The sequence below is a fragment of the Scyliorhinus torazame genome, chromosome 2 (genome assembly GCF_047496885.1).
Source record: "Scyliorhinus torazame isolate Kashiwa2021f chromosome 2, sScyTor2.1, whole genome shotgun sequence".
NCBI classification, from domain to species: Eukaryota; Metazoa; Chordata; class Chondrichthyes; order Carcharhiniformes; family Scyliorhinidae; genus Scyliorhinus; species Scyliorhinus torazame.
This window is the reverse complement of record NC_092708.1, coordinates 380,790,540-380,811,804: the sequence shown is the minus strand read 5'-3', so window position 1 is coordinate 380,811,804 and position 21,265 is coordinate 380,790,540. Positions and strand designations below refer to the sequence as shown.

General features: G+C 45.0%; 1 protein-coding gene across 3 annotated transcripts in view; it reads right to left on the bottom strand.

Annotated features, from left to right (window-relative positions):
* Positions 1-902: 902 nt before the first annotated feature.
* papola (poly(A) polymerase alpha) overlaps positions 903-21,265 on the bottom strand; it is a 104,974-nt gene continuing 84,611 nt past the window's right edge. For 2 of the 3 annotated variants that reach the window (XM_072493580.1, XM_072493582.1), the window contains 4 exons: positions 20,168-20,272; positions 8,341-8,418; positions 8,095-8,151; positions 903-5,688 (listed from right to left, as the gene is read on the bottom strand). In XM_072493580.1, the coding sequence (XP_072349681.1) occupies positions 5,593-5,688; positions 8,095-8,151; positions 8,341-8,418; positions 20,168-20,272 (336 nt within the window). In that variant the 3' untranslated portion in view covers positions 903-5,592. The remainder of the gene's footprint in view (positions 5,689-8,094; positions 8,152-8,340; positions 8,419-20,167; positions 20,273-21,265) is intronic. The other variant, XM_072493581.1, reaches the window with a different exon arrangement.

Genomic DNA, 21,265 nt, shown 5'->3' with positions numbered 1-21,265 from the left:
GGGAGATGTAACCAAGGTGTTTAAGAGGGGCTTGACAGCATGAATAAAGATAAATTGTTTTCACTGTCACAAAAGTTGGTAGCCAGAGGACACAGATCTGAAAGAAAACTCAGGAAGATGAGTTAATATCTGCATGGGGAGTTAAATCTGTCATACGATGCCGCATTGCAAAAGTGATTAGTAACTCATAAAAAGGCAAATTGATGGATATGAGAAATGCCCTCAGGGAAAGAGCAGGGACATGGGACTTTGAAAGAGTTAGCGCAGGTAGGTATGGCCTCCTGTGCTGTATGAGACTAAGCAGCTTTGTGGTGCCTGGGATATACCTGCTACACTCATAAGAGATGAGCACAGGGTTCAAAACTGCATGATGGATCCAGTTCAGAACACCCAGGCTGGTGAGGGTAATGATTCAGCTTAATATTGACCCTAAACACCCACAATTGTGAAAAGATGGAAAATTGTCCTAATTGAGTGCAGTTGGACAAACGAGACATATCTTCCAGTTCTCACAACACAATCAATCAATGGGCACCAAGCCAACATACTTTAAGACCAATGATATCTGAATTATAGTCACTGTCCCTCAAGGACAACTTCGGATGGACAAATAAATACTGGCTTAGCCAGTGATGCCCACATCCCATAAACAAATAAAAATACAGAAAACAACTGCATATAAGCAATGTCCCACAAACATTGGTTTATTGCCTAATCGGAAAGATAGCATCTCTTAACGGAGGAGCATTCCTTTACAGAACAGGTCTTTACTGCCAACCCAGATTTTATGCTCAAGTGTCTGGAATGGGAATTAAACCCAGAACCTCTTGACTCCCAACTGACCCATACCAGACATCAGCCAAGGCTGAATCGAAACACAAAAGAACCGTTATATCACTCAATTGTGTGCTGCATTTTTATTTTTTTATTTTAAATGAAGAAATACATCTCTATACAAAATAGCTTCTGAAAATTACTAGTGTACAGACACTATGAAAAAAAAACAGAACTCCATCTGTGAGCCGCAGAGTACAGCTTGCGAAAGCAACAGTTAAACTGTGAGGAAGGGAAAACTATGACAAGTTCACCAACAATGAAAAATAAAATAGTTTAGCACGCATCTTGGCAGAACAATAGGTGCATTCACATTGAAGCTTTTTCAATTCTTGCTTGTCCACAAATAACCCACCCACAATCTGTGACAGCTTGATTTCACATTCAGGCAGGTAAACAAACATTTTGATTCCTGAAGAGTGACAATTGTGAAATCTTTGATGGTTTTAAAAACTTTTGATTCAGTAAATGCCAATTAATGATCATCCTGTTAAATGGGAACAGGTCAGCCCAGCATCAATTCATTCACATGAAAATGTAAAAAAACCCGCTCGCTGGGAACTGTTTTATAACCATTATTCATGCAGTGTGGCAATGGAATCATCAGTGGACAAAAGCATTCAAAACAGAAGCAACACAGTCAAAGGTTTCATTAAACATAGTTGGCTTAAACACATTGAAACAGAGCACTCATGAAAGTCCCAGGCAGATATTGTAACTAGCACCATTGAGCAGCTTTCATATAACCTGTTGCTGCCATATTAAAAGGACCCAGTGTTATGGAGTTCAACGGGCCAATTTCCCACCTGGTCACCTACTGCAAACCTAAAAATGGGTTAATGCCGTTAGCACAAAAAATAAATGTTCCGGTCAACCAGGATGGGCAGATATAACTTGCAATATTTTATGAATAGGAATGTTTGGAATAAAAGCTAAAGTTATTTGGCTGGGGATGGGGGAGAATAGAAAGAGTACCATTCTACTATATTTCGAATATACCCAAGAGGATACCATTAATTAATGGGAAGGGCAAATCAGCCTTATGTACATCAATATCATACAAACTAGCAAGTATGAACCCGAGCGTTCCTGGACCCTGTGATGCAAATGCACGCTTATGTTAAAAGGGCATTTCATAATTTAACTCAAATGAGACAACACTGGCAGTAGAAGTGTATTGTACCAGTTATATGGCAAAAAGTTACTCCCTGCTATAAATCACACATCTTGTGTTCAAGGTTTTCCTTCTCGACCCAATTTCTTAAAATATTGGCAATAAAAACATGACAATTTCTGTGATATCTGTGTTATCAATGTCTCCCCAAAGACTCAAAGAAATTGGTTTCACATAAATGCACGGCAAAATGAAAGTCAAATCAGAAATCACAATATGTACTACAATCTACTACGCAAGCACTTTCATGGTTAGTCAGTATACATCTCATTTCTATGTAAAATTAATTGGGATAACTTTCTCCTTACTATAGACATGCAACTAGTTGGGGTAGTTCCTTGGGTGGGAAAGGCCAGGATTATTTTTCTTTTCAATGCTCTGAAGCAAGAATCAGCTGCATTTATTCTCTACCGCAGGAAACCTATTTAAAAGAAAAGTACATTTTTCTACAATGGCCAAAACAGGTTTTCATACTGAGAACTCACCCTGTAACTGTTCCTCACTAAAAATCAATTTCGAAACTGCCTAGCCTGCCACAGTGAACTGTAGTTCCCAGTACAACACTACAAAAAAGCAAATGTAAAGAGTGTCAAAGAACACTAGTTCACTGGCAGGTCCATTAGAAGGGGAAATTGCAATTCTTTTTACCTCAATTATAGAGCCTCCTGAATTCCTTCTTGCAACAGAGGTGTTGAAAAGGAAACAAATTAAATTATTAGAACTGCTTCCATTTAAGCAAAATAATTTATATAGCTGAAGTCAAAGGGATTAATCAGTAGCCATAACTATCATTTTTATATCCAAAGTGGTATTACGAGGCAGGGAAATTATAAGCAAATCTCCATTTTCTGCAGAGCCGGCATTGTTGATGACCATGTTGTAATGGCTTTTTAATTGTCAAAAGACGCTCCCCCTGCCCACCACTAAAATGTCAAATCTTTGCAGTATCACCATGCATATCAAAAAGTGGGTAAACAGAGGTATATTTCAAAACAAAAGCCTGTCAGTTTCTGGGAGATCCTCCTAGTAAATTATTATATGGATGATTTGCTAAACAGACCGTAACCATTTACAGTATGCCCAAAGTTAGAGAGACTTGAAAATACCTGGAACTCCTGAAAAATTAATAAACTTAAGAGTACAGACAATTTAGTTTAAGCGTTTTGCAAGGATACATAGTTCCGCTCTGGCAGAGAGTCAATCATTTCAAAATTAGAAATGTTTTCTAGGACAAGAAAAAAACATGAACCAAGAGAGAAATGCATGCATGTATATTTAACACAACGTTACTATTTCAAATGCAGCTCTCCACTCTTTTCCCAATTCCAGCTGGTCACAGAGAGATCGAATTACCCACACTTGGATTTGAAACTCTGTTGTTGTTTTTTTTTGGGGGGGGGGGGGGGCACACAGTCAGGAGGCGCATTTAAACTATTTAAATTTAATAAATTAAAACAGTAAAATACTATTTGTACTTCCAAAAGCGCAATCCCATAGCCAAAAATATAAATTTTTAATCTCAAACTCTTTTGTTTTAAGTGATAAACTGATGAAAAATATCTCCAGGAATTATTCAAGTCCATATAGGCACAAAAATTAAATTCTCAGAGGAAATCCTCCACCATCTCATTAAAAACTCAAGCACAGAAATTAGACCATGGAGAACCTTAGGATTCGGATCCCTACCCGCCAGCAAATGATGTGCTCATAGTAAAGATTGACTTGAGTGAAATGGTTATGAACTGAGCCAATAACAGCCATAATTAATTGGTTCATATTCCAGCATGGCAAAATTTGAACCGTAGGTTCTTTTTTTCAAACATTTCTTTTAAAAAGCTGCACATGGCGGATTCTCAGAACCTGCTTGCCCGGTGCAGTAAGCAGCTCTTAGCAAAAAGTTACGTAAAACTTAGGGTTAAGATAATTTCTGACCCATCTGAATGCATTAATTTTAGGGAAGAGTCTGTTTTTGAACATGTTGCCATGCATATCTCATGTTATCATAACACATTCCAAAGCGTAAAAGCACCAAAAAGATTTTCCTTCACATAGTTTTGCGACACGATTAAAACTGGACATTGGTTATAGAAATAAATTTCCATTTGCTTATCACATACCTGGAGAGTATCCATCCCACACATCCATTCTAGAGGGATTTAAGAGTAACATATATTGGAGAACCAGCAAAGAAATGCCGCCTTTTGTATTGATCCAAAAGTGGTTTTACTTTTCTTTTTTTTTTTAAAAACTGGATTTCTATTGGTAGCTCTTGGGAAAGGAGGTTATTTGCTCGTACATTGAGGATACTTAATTGGAATTGCAAATGCTAGAAAAAAAAAAAACTCGTTAGCCCAATGGTAACACTCATTTCCGGGTCAAATTGGGTCAATGTAGACAACGGCACAAGACATATGCCAGATTTCCAACTAAACGAGAGGGGAGTTCTAAACCCACATTGCCATGCTTCACGGATGCATAATGGCCATGCAGTTTGCAAACCCATAAGCCATGCAAAGCACACAGTCTTGCTTTTACCAAGCAGGAGCAAATCACCTAGGAGTTTTGATCAATGCAAGTATAGATGCGTTCAATAAATGTTGAATATGGATGAGTTTTACACCGTGAATTTCAAATCGACAAGGAACTGATTTAACATTTCAAAGCAGCGACTCATCCTAGTGGTAGCAGATATTAAATCCCACCCACTAAGGCTTGATTTGAAACCAGCTCGAAAAGGAAATGTCCAGTGTCCTAACATGACATCCACCATCCTGAAGCAAAATAAGTCCCGAACAGTCCCTGATAGTGGCATAAATTAGAAGTAGATTGTCAAATTAATATCTAATGATCAAAAGGCAGCACAAAAATAATGGAAGCAACTGGGAAATAAACTCTCAGAAGCTACTGCCCCCTTTCCAGGTCATAGTATGCCCCAGAAACAAAGCTCTGAATTTTTAGTTGGTATTAGGAAGAAAATAAACAGCTGGATCACATAGATTAAGTGCCCTGAAATCAATAATGGCATAGTATGGTACAAGAGTCCTTCAATATTAAATCTCTCTCTCAATACCATCACTAACCTAAATTTACAATAATGCCCGTTATGACTGAACAATTGGTCAACAAAAATTTTTAAAATCTTTTCACAATTGCAAGGCAGTTTAAGAGCAAAGATAACAGGAAAAAGAAAAGTTCTGGGAAAAAACTGTTTCAACTAACATAACTGTTGCCAACACATCAGCAGTACTCCGCCAAGATGCACTCCCTGCATGACCAGTCAGTCCGCAGTGCATCGTCATCACTGGTCGAGTTCTACCAGACTCCAGATTCAACAATGATCAAGTCTTATAGGACATGTTTTTAAAAAAAAATCTACAGCCTTTATCGTCCAACTTCACCATATACCACGATCACCTGTGTTCAAAGAACTTGTTAAAATGTTTCCACAGAGGAAGCTGTAGCCAGCGATCAGATGACTCTTCCGGTAGGTGTTTTGTTTTCACGTCTGTCTGTGTGTATGTGTTTGTGTGTGTGTGTTTGTGTCCTGGTTATTTTTGTGTTCTATGGCCCCGAGAGTGGTCGATCTACCGATTCAGCCTCAGCTTTATCGAATTCTTAACTACTGGAACAGGGTTTACAGGAAGCGAAGAGACATCAGAAAGTTCTGTGCTCGTTGGTTCCTGTGTAAAAGAAAGAATAATTCATACATCAGTTCAACAGAGAGATAGCAGATAATGATGTTGCTACCAAGTGTAAATACTTGCAACCAAATATTAAAAAGCCTCAATACAGCTAATGAATACAAAAACTTAAGGATGTACAGGACTAAACATTACCGATATCTACAATTCCAGTTTCCTTTGACTCCACACATTCACCATCCATGTAGAACAATTAAATCTAAATTACTTGTCATTTGTCCTCTCCTGATTTGACTTAGTAATTTATGTTTCCACAATTTATCAGGATTGTTGATCAAACCCTTCATTTAATCTATAAAAGTGACCAAAGGGGACAGAATGAAAGGAAAGTCGAGAAAAAAAGTCAACACTAGTGAACCATTAATGGTGGAGGACACTGGAAAAATCCCAAATGGGCTCTTGTGCATCATAGAGTGCATTACTGCAAGATCAACTTACAGCCAACAAAGGTTGACTTCTGTATTAGCAACTCGATGCTGCCAGTTGGTGATCTCAATACAGTGAGCACACCCCTCGTGTCCAAAAATATACTTCCCATATCACTCTCACACACTTAATAAAAAAAAGGCTGGTAATCAGCCAGGTGTTCACACAGAGACCTCTCATCGTCCATCAACTTGTTAATGTTAAACAATAATGGTAATGGTTTTAGAAACCCAAGTTTGGCACCATCAAATTGTAACTTCTTGGCTTAATTCATTCCTCCTCAGTCATCAGTAGATTTCATACCTTAAATTGAGTTAATCAAGTACATTAAAACAATTTGGGTAAGTCAGCTTTTCTGATCATACGAGACTGAAAATGGGTGTTCCCACCCACTGACAGCCCAAACATTTACTGCCACCATTTCTTACTTGGCAATTACCTTCCTCAGATCTCAGGTGCAGGTGTTAAGTGGAGCCCATGCACTCACAACGGAAGTGAAAAGACAAGGCTCCAGATCACTATTTTGCCAGTTGCAAGGGCTCTAAGCAACTGTAGTTGATTCTGAAATTATGGTCCTGAATCTAAATAAAGGGAACCATGATGATATGAGGCACGAGTTGACTATGATGGATTGGGAAACGTTACTCAGAGGAGTGATGGTAGATAGGCAATGGCAAACATTCAAGGAACAGAGCTGAACTGCAATCATTGTTTATTCCTGTGTGACGCAAAAGTAAAACAGGAAAGGTGGCCAAATCATGGCTTACAAGGGAAATTAGTGATGGTATTAGATCCAAGGAAGAAGCATACAAATTGATCAAGAAAATAACAGAGCTGAGGATCAGGAGCAGTTTAGAATTAAAAGGGGGTCAAGGGATTGATTAAGGGGAAAATAAAGCACAAGAGTAAACTTGCGGGGAACATAAAAAACTGACTGTAAAACATTTATATTTTTAAAAGTTAGATATAGCACTTGGGGCGAAGGGAATAAAATGATATGGGGGCAGGGGAAGATGGGATCGAGCTATTGAGTTGGATGATCAGCCATGTTCATAATGAATGGTGGAGGAGGCTCGATGGGCTGAATGGCCTCCCCCTATATTCTATGTTTCGATATCTAGCAACAAGTGACCTGCTATTTGGCAGTTGCTGGTTCACAGTGGAAAGGGAGGAAAACAAAATATCTTAGAAGTTGTATCTTTGCATGGTTCATCTGAATAACAACTAGCCTGACATTGTGCAATACAGAACACAGCGGCCCTGGGTTTGATTCTTGGTACAATCTCAGTTAAGGCAGGGGAAAAGGGCACAACAATTGATTTCCCAAGAGGTTAAGGTGAATAAACGCTCCTATTATCCTGATTCGGTAGTACACAAGTGAGAACTTGCTCACATATCACATTTCTCATTGTTACAAAGTCTGTGAACACCCACTGCAAATATACATAAATGAAGAATGCCCACTTACGAGAGACTGGTGGGTAGACAGTATTTGTATAGAATCCCTACAGTGCAGAAGGAGGCCATTTGGCCCACTGAGTCTGCATCAACAATCCGAAAGAATACCCCACCACTCCCCCACCTAAGGTGCACAGCTTTGGATATGAAGGAGCAATTTAGCATGGCAAATCCACCTAACCTGCACATCTTTAGATACCAAGGGGCAATTTAGCATGGCCAATCCACCTAACCGGCATATCTTTGAACTGACTGTGGGAGGAAACTGGAGCAAACCCACGCAGACATGGGGGGTATGTGCAAACTCCATACAGTCACCCAAGGCCAGAATTGAACCCGGGTTCCTGCATGAGGCAGCAGTTCTAACCACTGCACTGCCATGCTGCCCCATTGTGAACTCCCAACAGGAATCAGTACTTTCAAGAGTGGAGAGAGAATAATTAAAGTAGGTCCCATCTGTTTGCAATAATTAAAACTCCACTACACAGCACAAATATTTACCTGTGAGGCAGAAGCCTTGGATGGGATTGGCAACAGCTTTTCTTCAGACTCGACTTCCTGCAGAAAAAAGGAGCGTCAAATATAGAATAGCATTTACCCAAGTTATAGAATTAGGCCACGAGTACTAATTTTATTCCTCCTTCATCATTTTCAAAGTTGAGAGAAGTATTTTTGTAAATTGAAATTTAGAGAACTTTTGTTTTCCACACACCTCGGTTTAGAATTTCAAAGTTGATGTAATCTTACCTTAAGATTTTCATCCAATTTTGTTTCACTGACTGGACTTGTTGAACAGTCACCCTGTTCCTTCACAGGGACAGATCCCTAAGCAAGTAAAAAACATGTTCTAGTTGCACTGATTATTTAATTGGTTTCCCCTAAATTTCAGATGCAATATTTAGACTACTAAAAATATAACACAAGTGGAATTGAATATTATTGTACCGACCTTTCCCAGTCTCTTTTTGGGGGGGGGGGGGGGGTTTATGGGGTCATGGTTAGTGATTAAATACATTTAATACACATTGAATATTTCATAAAGAGTTATAGGAAATGCTTAATTATTTATACATTACAAATTATCAACTTCAAATGGTAAAAACAAAATAAATATTTACACTTTGGAAGCAGAAGGAGCGTACAGCTCTCACAGTCAATGCGGTGTGCATGCACCTCACTTCATGTGCCTTTATTTTACATGCGTATCACTTCAGGTCATAATGTGGCAACTGTGTGTGGGCAATGGGCAACAAATATCTTGTGGGCCGCAGGTTGTTCATCACTGGAGTATTGACTGAAGGAATTGTCAAAAGATAATGTGGAGGATCAAATGGGAGGCAATGCATTCAGGTGACAGTAGTGCAGTTGTAATGCTTCTGGATTAATGATCTAAATACCTGGACCAGTGCTCTGGGAATGGTTGCTCAAATCCCACCAAGCAACTAGGGGAATTCAAATGCAATTAATTTATAAATCTAGAATAAAGAGTTAGGTTTGGTGGAACAATTGTTAGCACTGCTGCCTCACGGCACTGAGGACCCAGGTCCGATCCCGGCTCTGGGTCACTGTCCGTGTGAAGTTTGCACATTCTCCCAGTGTTTGCATAGATCTCACCCCCACAACCCAAAGATGTGCAAGCTAGGTGGATTGGCCATGCTAAATTGATCCTTAATTGGGAAAATATATAATTGGGTACTCTAAATTCATTTTTAGAAAGTTAGTTTCATTTTTGATGATGAAACTACTGAATTGACAATTCTCTTTCAGGGAACAAAAATCTGTTGTCCTGACCCTGCCTGTCCTATACGTGACTCCAGACTCACAGCAACATGGCTGCCTTCGGAAATGGCCTAGCAAGCCAGTATTAAACCGTGACAGAAAAGTTAAAGAATAAAACTGAACAGACCACGCGGCATCAGGATAGGTAATGATAATGGTCCTTAGGGCAGCACGGTAGCACAAAAGGCTAGTACTGTGGCTTCACAGCGCCAGGGTCCCAGGTTCGATTCCCCGCTGGGTCATTGTCTGTGCGGAGTCTGCACGTTCTCCCAGTGTCTGCGTGCGTTTCCTCCAGGTGCTCCGGTTTCCTCCCACAGTCCAAAGACGTGCAGGTTAGGTGGATTGGCCAAGCTAAATTGCCCTTAGTGTCAAAAAAAGGGGGGGTTATTGGGTTACGGGAATAGGGTGGAAGCGAGGGCTTAAGTGGGTTGGTGCAGTCTCGATGGGCCGAATAGCCTCCTTCTGCACTGTATGTTCTATGTTCACACTGCATAGCCCTCCTCACTAACATTTGGATACTTGTGCCAAAATTGGAAGAATTGTCCTAAAGACTGTCATATTGACCGAATGATACTGTACAACTAACATCGCAGACTCCTCCATTACCATCCTGGGTATATCCTCTCCTACTGGCAGGGTAGGTCACCAGAAGTGGCATCACAGTGGTATATAGTTGGAACGGACCGGCCCTGGGAGGCTTCAACATTGACACCTTTCCCCATAAAGTCCCATGGCTTTCGGTCAAACATGAGCAAGGTTATAGTCTGATTTCCACCTCTAGCCCTCTTCAACGGATAAGAACTCCTCCATGTTAAATACCACTTGGAAGAAGAATTGAGGGTATGCAAGAGCACAGAATGTACTCTGGGTGGGAAACTTCAATGCTCATCCCCAACAGCGACTTGGTAGCATCATGAATGACTGAGGTGGCCGAGTAATGAAGGATATACCTCGCAGACTGCCCTTGCAGCAGGTGGTGACAGACCCAACGAGAGAGAATCCTAGTTGACCCTGCCCATACCAATTTACCGGTCACCTACATGGGATAGGTACAGAACAGCACTAGCAGCTCAAAGCTGAGCACCCATAAGGTGCAGTGGGCAATTAGCATCAGCAGAAATGTATTGAACAACAACAGTACCAGACATACCTAAAAGGTGCCAACCTGGTGAAGCTACAACATAGTCTACGTGCAGGCTGAATAACATAAGCAGCTGCGATCTCATAAGCAACGGATCAAATCATAGCTTTGCAATCTTGTCACATCCAGTCATAAATGGCGGAGGATAATTAAATAACTAACTGGGGGAAATGGTTCCACAAACATCCCTATTCCTGTGGAGCCGGCGTCAAGCACGCAGTGCAAACAATAAATCTGGAGCATATGCAACCATCTGCAGTAAGGGATGATCCTCTCAGTCACCTCCTGAGCTCCTCAGCATTATGGACCATTCAATTCCCTTCTAGTGACTTAAAGAATTGGTCAAAGGCACTGGATACAACAAATGCTATGGGTCCTGACAACATAGACTCCAGATCTCATTACAGTCTTGGTCCAAACATGGACAAAAGAACGGAATCCAGAAGTCTGGAGAGAGGAGCTGCCCTTGACATCAAGGCAGATTTGACAGAGAAAGCATCAAGGGCCGTAGCACAATTGAAGTCAATGGATATCAGAAATAATAATAACTTACTGTCACAAGTAGGCTTCAATGAAGTTACTGTGAAAAGTCCCGAGTCGCCACATTCCGGCGCCTGTCTGGGTTGGCCGGTACGGGAATTGAACCCGCGCTGCTGGCCTTGATCTGCATTACAAGACAGCTGTTTAGCCCACTGTGCTAAACCAGCCCCTACCAATACTCTCCACCAGTTGGAAGTCACATCCAGCATAAAGAAAGATGGTCATCACATCCAGCATAAAGAAAGATGGTCGAGGTTGATGGCCTAATTATTTCAGCCCCAAGACATCCATGTAGGAGTTTCTCAGGGCAATGTCCTGGTCCAACCATCCTTGGCTATTCCATCAATGACCTTCTTTCCAGCACAAGGTCAGAAGTGGGAATTTTCATTGATGACTGCACTGTTTAGTATCACTCACTACTTCTCAGACGCTTAGCTTGAGGTTACCTGCCTGCTGCACTTACAGGCTTCCACCTCACACAGGCCTCCATCTTCCTTATTTTAAAGAAAGTTAAGGACCCCACAGAGTGTTTGCTGCTTCATGTGGATGCCAAGGTACTGGCTTTGCAGTTCGAGCCATGTGTGCCAGATATAGTGGTAGAAGAGCAGACAGGATTTCTGAAAGGTAGGCAGCAGTCCTCCAATATACGGCAGGTTCGAAATGATGTCCTTTTTCCTTCATCAGCCCCCGAGCCAGAGGCGATTATAGCTATGGATGCAGAGAAAGCATTCAATAGAGTGGAGTGGAAGCACTTCATTGATCTACTTGGGAGGTTTGGGCAGAAATGTATTTCAGGGGTGCAGCTGCAGTACATGAACCCCATGGCTAGCGTCAGGATACTTTCATAGAATTTACAGTGCAGGGGGCCCATCGAGTCTGCACCGGCTCTTGGAAAGAGCACCCTATCCAAGCCCACACCTCCGGCCTATCCTCAGAACCCAGTATTCCACCCAACACTAAGGGCAATTTTTGGACACCAAGGGCAATTTAACATGGCCAATCCACCTAACCTGCACATCTTTGGGGGGAAACCGGAGCACCCGGAGGAAACCCACGCACACACGGGGAGAAAGTGCAGACTCCGCACAGACAGTGACCCAAGCCGGGAATCGAACCTGGGACCCTGGAGCGGCGAATCAATTGTGCTACCCACTATGCTACCGTGCTGCCCGGGCATTTCCTCTGAGCAGGGGTACAAGTCAGGGGTACCCATTGTCATCACTCCTTTTTGTTTTGGCGATAGAACCTGGCAATGGCATGGAGGACGTCTGGTGAGTACTTTCCGGTTAGTCCCCCGGGAAGAGGAGCCAATCTGGGGTATTACCGTTTAGCCGGGCAAGGGGTAACTTGTAATATCTGGCCATTCAAGTGACAAATGATTGGCAAAGGCTTCGAAGTTAAAGTTTGTTAGATAAGGTGAGACTCGATTTGCAGAGATGGAGTAGATTTCTGTTGTCCCTGGTGGGCAGAGTTCAAATCATCAAAATGAACATTCTGCCAAAGTTTCCATTTTTATTCCAATGCCTTCCTATTTTTCTCACTAAATCGTTCTTTGCTAGAGTGAACCAGTTAGTGAATTTCTTTATATGGGCGGGTAGGGCGCCGAGGAATTGCAGGCTGTACCTCCAGAGGGGCCAAGTTGCGGGGTCCAGCACTACCCAATTCCTCATGTATTACTGGGTGGCCAACATGGAGAAGGTGTTGGGTGGTACAGAGAATCGGAGACCATATAGGCGAGAGAATGAAGGCAAGATTGTGTAAAGGGTCAAGCCTCTTGAGCTCTGGTAACTGCACCATTCCCACTCTCTCCAACAAGATATACCTCAAACCCAGTGGTGATCTTCACCTTGAAGATATGGAGGCAGCTCAGACAACATTACAAGCCGAGTGCCATGTCATTACTGGCTCCTATAAATGGTAGCCACTTGTTTTTGCCATTGAGTTTGGATTCAACTTTGAAGGCGTGGGAAGGCAAGGGGCCAGAGTGCTTTAGAGACCAGTTTATAGATGGATGGTTCGCCGGGTGGGAGGAATTCTCAGCAAAATTCCAACTATCAGGGTCACATCTATTTTGATATTTTCTTTTTTTTTATATATAAATATTTTATTGAAAATTTTTGGTCAACCAACACAGTACATTGTGCATCCTTTACACAATATTATAACAACACAAATAACAATGACCTATTTTATAAACAAACAAAAAGAAAAATGAATAAATAATAAATAACAAAAATGAAAACTAACCCTAATTGGCAACTGCCTTATCACAAGTAACACTCTCCAAAAATGTAATTTAACAGTCCAATATATAATTATCTGTAGCAACGACCTATACATATTATACAGTATATATTAACAACCCTGAGAGTCCTTCTGGTTCCTCCCCCCCCCCCCCCTCCCCCCCCCCACCCAACCCCCCCCCCTCCCCCCTCCCACCCAACCCCCCCCCCCTCCCCCACCCAACCCCCCCCCCCCCCCCCACCCAACCCCCCCCTCCCCCCTCCCACCCAACCCCCCCCCCCCTCCCCGCTCCCACCCAACCCCCCCCCCCCCCTCCCCGCTCCCACCCAACCCCCCCCCCCCCCCCCCCCGATCCTAGGCTGCTGCTGTTGCCTTCTATTTTTCCATTCCATCTATCTTTCTGCGAGGTATTCGACGAACGGTTGCCACCGCCTGGTGAACCCTTGAGCCGACCCCCTTAGGACGAACTTAATCCGCTCTAGCTTTATAAACCCCGCCATGTCATTTATCCAGGTCTCCACCCCCGGGGGCTTGGCTTCTTTCCACATTAACAATATCCTGTGCCGGGCTACTAGGGACGCAAAGGCCAAGACATCGGCCTCTCTCGCCTCCTGCACTCCCGGCTCTTGTGCAACCCCAAATATAGCCAACCCCCAGCTTGGTTCGACCCGGACCCCCCACTACTTTGAAAGCACCTTTGTCACCCCCATCCAAAACCCCTGTAGTGCCGGGCATAACCAAAACATATGGGTATGATTCGCTGGGCTTCTCGAGCACCTCGCACACCTATCCTCCACCCCAAAAAATTTACTGAGCCGTGCTCCAGTCATATGCGCCCTGTGTAATACCTTAAACTGAATCAGGCTTAGCCTGGCACACGAGGACGACGAGTTTACCCTGCTTAGGGCATCTGCCCACAGCCCCTCCTCGATCTCCTCCCCCAGCTCTTCTTCCCATTTCCCTTTTAGTTCATCTACCATAGTCTCCCCTTCGTCCCTCATTTCCCTATACATATCTGACACCTTACCATCCCCCACCCATGTCTTTGCGATCACTCTGTCCTGCACCTCCTGTGTCGGGAGCTGCGGGAATTCCCTCACCTGTTGCCTCGCAAAAGCCCTCAGTTGCATATACCTGAATGCATTCCCTTGGGGCAACCCATATTTCTCGGTCAGCGCTCCCAGACTCACGAACTTCCCATCCACAAACAGATCTTTAAGTTGCGTTATTCCTGCTCTTTGCCACATTCCATATCCCCCATCCATTCCCCCGGGGCAAACCTATGGTTGTTTCTTATCGGGACCCCCCCCCCCCCCCCCCCCCCAAGGCTCCAGTCTTTCCCCGATGCCGTCTCCACTGTCCCCAAATCTTCAGTGTAGCCACCACCACCGGGCTTGTGGTGTAGTTCCTCGGTGAGAACGGCAATGGGGCTGTCACCATAGCCTGTAGGCTAGTCCCCCTACAGGACGCCCTCTCTAATCTCTTCCACGCCGCTCCCTCCTCCTCTCCCATCCACTTACTCACCATTGAAATATTAGCAGCCCAATAATACTCACTTAGGCTCGGTAGTGCCAGCCCCCCCCTATCCCTGCTACGCTGTAAGAATCCCTTCCTCACTCTCGGGGTCTTCCCGGCCCACACAAAACCCATGATGCTCTTTTCAATCCTTTTTAAAAAAGCCTTCGTGATCACCACCGGGAGGCACTGAAACACAAAGAGGAATCTCAGGAGGACCACCATCTTAACCGCCTGCACCCTCCCTGCCAGTGACAGGGATACCATATCCCATCTCTTGAAATCCTCCTCCATTTGTTCCACCAACCGCGTTAAATTTAACCTATGCAATGTGCCCCAATTCTTGGCTATCTGGATCCCCAGGTAACGAAAGTCCCTTGTTACCTTCCTCAACGGTAGGTCCTCTATTTCTCTACTCTGCTCCCCTGGATGCACCACAAACAACTCACTTTTCCCCATGTTCAATTTATGCCCTGAAAAATCCCCAAACTCCCCAAGTATCCGCATTATTTCTGGCATCCCCTCCGCCGGGTCTGCCACGTATAGTAGCAAATCGTCCGCATACAAAGATACCCGGTGTTCTTCTCCTCCTCTAAGTACTCCCCTCCACTTCTTGGAACCCCTCAATGCTATCGCCAGGGGCTCAATCGCCAGTGCAAACAATAATGGGGACAGAGGGCATCCCTGCCTTGTCCCTCTATGGAGCCGAAAATATGCAGATCCCCGTCCATTCGTGACCACGCTCGCCATCGGGGCCCTATACAACAGCTGCACCCATCTAACATACCCCTCTCCAAAACCAAATCTCCTCAACACCTCCCACAAATAATCCCACTCCACTCTATCAAATGCTTTCTCGGCATCCATCGCCACTACTATCTCCGTTTCCCCCTCTGGTGGGGCCATCATCATTACCCCTAACAGCCTCCGTATATTAGTGTTCAGCTGTCTCCCCTTCACAAACCCAGTTTGGTCCTCGTGGACCACCCCCGGGACACATTCCTCTATTCTCATTGCCATTACCGTGGCCAGGATCTTGGCATCTACATTTAGGAGGGAAATAGGTCTATAGGACCCGCATTGTAGCGGGTCCTTTTCCTTCTTTAAGAGAAGCGATATCGTTGCTTCAGACATAGTCGGGGGCAGTTGTCCCCTTTCCTTTCCTCATTAAAGGTCTTCGTCAATACCGGGGCGAGCAAGTCCACATATTTTCTATAGAATTCGACTGGGAATCCATCCGGTCCCGGGGCCTTTCCCGCCTGCATGCTCCTAATTCCTTTCACCACTTCGATCTGTGCTCCCAGTCCCACCCTTTCCTGCTCTTCCACCTTGGGAAATTCCAGCCGATCCAAGAAGCCCATCATTCTCTCCCTCCCATCCAGGGGTTGAGCTTCATATAATTTTTTATAAAATGTCTTGAACACTCCATTCACTCTCTCCGCTCCCCGCTCCATCTCTCCTTCCTCATCCCTCACTCCCCCATTTCCCTCGCTGCTCCCCTTTTCCTCAATTGGTGTGCCAGCAACCTGCTCGCCTTCTCCCCATATTCGTACTGTACACCCTGTGCCTTCCTCCATTGTGCCTCTGCAGTGCCCGTAGTCAGCAAGTCAAATTCTACATGTAGCCTTTGCCTTTCCCTGTACAGTCCCTCCTCCGGTACTTCCGCATATTGTCTGTCCACCCTCAAAAGTTCTTGCAGCAACCGCTCCCGTTCCTTACTCTCCTGCTTCCCTTTATGTGCCCTTATTGATTTCAGCTCCCCTCTAACCACCGCCTTCAACACCTCCCAGACCACTCCCACCTGGACCTCCCCATTATCATTGAGTTCCAAGTACTTTTCAATGCACCCCCTCACCCTTAGACACACACCCTCATCTGCCATTAGTCCCATGTCCATTCTCCAGGGTGGGCGCCCTCCTGTTTCCTCCCCCATCTCCAAGTCTACCCAGTGTGGAGCGTGATCCGAAATGGCTATAGCCGTACACTCCGTTCCCCTCACCTTCGGGATCAACGCCCTTCCCAGCACAAAAAAGTCTATTCGCGAGTAGACTTTATGGACATAGGAGAAAAACGAGAACTCCTTACTCCTCGGTCTGCTAAATCTCCACGGGTCTACACCTCTCATCTGCTCCATAAAATCTTTAAGTACCTTGGCTGCTGCCGGCCTCCTTCCAGTCCTGGACTTCGACCTATCCAGCCCTGGTTCCAACACCGTATTAAAATCTCCCCCCATTATCAGCTTTCCCATCTCTAGGTCCGGAATGCGTCCTAGCATCCGCCTCATAAAATTGCCATCACCCCAGTTCGGGGCATATACGTTTACCAAAACCACCGTTTCCCCCTGTAGTTTGCCACTCACCATCACGTATTGCCCCCGTTATCCGCCACTATAGTCTTTGCCTCGAACATTACCTGCTTCCCCACTAATATAGCCACCCCCCTGTTTTTCGCATCTAGCCCCGAATGGAACACCTGCCCCACCCATCCTTTGCGTAGCCTAACCTGGTCTATCAGTTTCAGGTGCGTTTCCTGTAACATAACCACATCTGCCTTAAGTTTCTTAAGGTGTGCGAGTACCCGTGCCCTCTTTATCGGCCCGTTCAGCCCTCTCACGTTCCACGTGATCAGCCGGGTTGGGGGGCTTCCTACCCCCCCCCTTGTCGATTAGCCATCCCCTTTTTCCAGCTCCTCACCCGGTTCCCACGCAGCTGTATCTCCCCCAGGCGGTGCCCCCCCCGCCCAGCCCCTCCCATACCAGCTCCCCCCTCTCCCCAGCAGCAGCAACCCAGTAATTCCCCCCTCCCACCCCCCCGCTAGCGTAATTACTCCCCCCATGTTGCTCCCAGAAGTCAGCAAACTCTGGCCGACCTCGGCTCGCACCGTGCGACGCCCCCTCCTTCCTGCTTCTCTATTCCCGCCATGATTATCATAGCGCGAGAACCAAGCCCGTGCTTCTCCCTTGGCCCCGCCCCCAATGGCCAACGCCCCATCTCCTCCCCCCCCCCCCCCCCCCCCCCCCCCAATCACCACCTGTGGAAGAGAGAAAAGTTACCACATCGCAGGATTAGTACATAAAACTCCTCTTTCCCCCCTTTTTAACCCCCCTCTTCGCCCCACACATTCGCCCCACCACATTGTTCAAACGTTCCTTTTAATAACCCGCTCATTCCAGTTTTTCTTCCACAATAAAAGTCCACGCTTCATCCGCTGTCTCAAAGTAGTGGTGCCTCCCTCGATATGTGACCCACAGTCTTGCCGGTTACAGCATTCCAAATTTTATCTTCTTTTTACGAAGCACCGCCTTGGCCCGATTAAAGCTCGCCCTCCTTCTCGCCACCTCCGCACTCCAGTCTTGATAAACGCGGATCACCGCGTTCTCCCATTTACTGCTCCGAGTTTTCTTTGCCCATCTAAGGACCATTTCTCTATCCTTAAACCGGAGGAATTTCACCACTATGGCTCTGGGAATTTCTCCTGCTCTCGGTCCTCGCGCCATCACTCGGTATGCTCCCTCCACCTCCAACGGACCCGCCGGGGCCTCCGCTCCCATTAACGAGTGCAGCATCGTGCTCACATATGCCCCGACGTCCGCTCCCTCCGCACCTTCAGGAAGACCAAGAATCCTCAGGTTGTTCCTCCTTGCGTTGTTCTCCAGTGCCTCCAACCTTTCCACACATCGTTTCTGATGTGACTCATGCGTCTCCGTCTTCACCACCAGGCCCTGTATGTCGTCCTCATTCTCGGCTGCCTTTGCCTTCACGACCCGAAGCTCCCGCTCCTGGGTCTTTTGTTCCTCCTTTAGCCCTTCGATCGCCTGTAGTATCGGGGCCAACAGCTCTTTCTTCATTTCCTTTTTGAGCTCTTCCACACAGCATTTCAAGAACTCTTGTTGTTCAGGGCCCCATGTTAAACTGCCACCTTCCGACGCCATCTTGGTTTTTGCTTGCCTTCCTTGCCGCCGTTCTAAAGGATCCACTGCAATCCGGCCACTTTCTCCTCCTTTTTTCATCCGTATCCAGGGGGGATTCCCTTCTGGTTTACCGCAAAGTGTTTTTAGCCGTCAAAATTGCCGTTGGGGCTCCCATCAAGAGCCCAAAAGTCCGTTTCACCGGGAGCTGCCGAAACGTGCGACTCAGCTGGTCATCGCCGCACCCGGAAGTCCGATTTTGATATTTTCAATTGCGCAACTTAGTCCGTAGGGTTTGTTTGCCCTGCGTTTCCTGAAGCGCCACAGCCAATCCTGATGGGAGGAAATCGTATAGTTGGCAAGGACTGGGCGGAGAAACTTAAACATCTATAAGCGGATCATCTCATTGGAATCTTTGTCGCTTGATCGGGTGACTGCAAAATGGGAGGAGTTGGTGCCTATTTTAGATGGGGATGTGCGGAAGGAGACCTTCTGTAGGGTAAATTCCACCTCATCTTGCGTGCGCCTCAGCCTCATTCAATTCAAGGTGGTTCATGGACCTCATCAAACCAAAAGTAGAATTGAGCGGGTGGAGGACAGGTGCAAGCGGTGCTATCGTGGGGTTGCCAACCATGCCCACATGTTCTGGTCTTGCCCAAAGATGGTGATTGGTTCTCTTTCTTTAACACGTCAGCGGTTCTTAGCATTGCTAGAATCTTAGCCTTATCGGTTGGTGGCCATTTTCAGGGAGTTGGGACTCTCCAAGGCTGCGGGCAGATGCACTCACCTTTGTCCCAAAGGAGAGTTCTCCTGGGATGGAGAGCGTCCGTTCTGCCTAGTGCCTCGGCCTGATTGGGTGGAAAAGGTCAAGTACACCGTCAGGAATCGGTAGAGGATTCTTCCTGAGGTGGCAGCATACTTCAAAGAGTTAATTACCATCAGCTGTTTGGGGGGGGGGGGGGGCAGGAAAAGAGATTTGGAGATAGATTTTGTTGTGTATTTTTCTATATCTCTGATTTCTTATGTTGTTAATGTGACAATTGTACCATGCTTGAACAAATTTTGCAGTTGTGAAGTTCAGTTCGTGTTTGTTAATTATGAAACCTTCAATACAATATTACTTTAAAAAATGCTTGCCTTGTCAGATAAATCTGGGAATGACAAAATTCAGAAAATGTTTGCCTAATTTTTTTAATATAAATTGAGTACCCAATTAATTTTTTCCAAGGGGCAATTTTAGCGTGGCCAATCCACCTACCCTGCATATCTTTGGGTTGTGGGGGTGAAATACATGCAAACACGAGGAGAATGTACACACTCCATACGGACAGAGACCCAGAGCCGGGATCAAACCTGAGAGCTCGGCACCGTGAGGCAGCAGTGCTAACCACTGCGCCACCGTACTGCCCTTATGTTTGCATAAATTAAATGACAAATCAACTACTTACATCCAGTTTCTTTCTCTTTGGTGAAACTTCAGATGTCTGTGCAGATGTTCTCTTCAAACTTTGCGATGAATTTTGATCCATTGTTACACCATTCGTTGCAGGCTTCTAAACAATTACAAGAAAACAGAGGGGAGCTGCCTTTTGATTGCTATCCCTTTGAGATTTACCATTTGTTGAACAGAACAAACAAGTGCCACAATAAGAAAAATCTATATCTGATAACACAAAACTATATATTGTTGCACTACAATTAATTGCGCATGCATCTGTACACTGGGACAGAACAAGTAGTAAGAGCAGGAATAGACCATCTGGCCCTTCAATCCTACTGCATCATTCAATATGATCATGGCTGATCTTCTGCCTCAACGCCACTTCCCTAAACATACAAAACAATTCCACATTTAAAATCCTGCTCTCTTAGGGCAGCACGGTGGCTCAGTGGTTAGCACTGCTTTCTCACAGCACCGAGGTCTCAGGTTCTGGGTCACTGTCCATGGGAGTTTGCACATTCTCCCCATGTTTGCGTGGGTTTCACCCCCACAACCCAAAGATGTGCAGGGTAGCTGGATTGGTCACGCTAAATTGCCCCTTAATTGGAAAAAATGAATTGGGTAGACAAATTTTTTTCAAAAGAAAATCAGTCAAGTTTGCCAGCTCCAGGGTACAACAAGTGTCACCTATTTTTAGCTAGTCAACTGACAAGTATGATTACAAAGAGTTGTACATTTCAACAAATGCAGCGTAAAAGATGAAACAATTCAGTTGGAAACATAATTTGACAGGTGGTACAAAATGACAGTGTGAGATACACAGAGTAGAAGTTAAAACTGTTTAATAAGTTTTTTAAAAATCAGCTCCTCTCCAATCTCTCAAACTCCATTCGACACTAGTGCTTTCTCTCAGCTAACTAATTAACAGTTTGCGTTCATTAACTGATCGTCTGGTTCAATCAAAGGTTATCAATATGAGCACCAGCTAATTTCTCACCATTTGCCCACTTCATAACAATCCCATCTGTTAACTTTCAGGGTTAGGCAATGAATTTACTGTGAAAATCCCCTGGTCGCCACACTCCGGCGCAGATTCGGGGACACG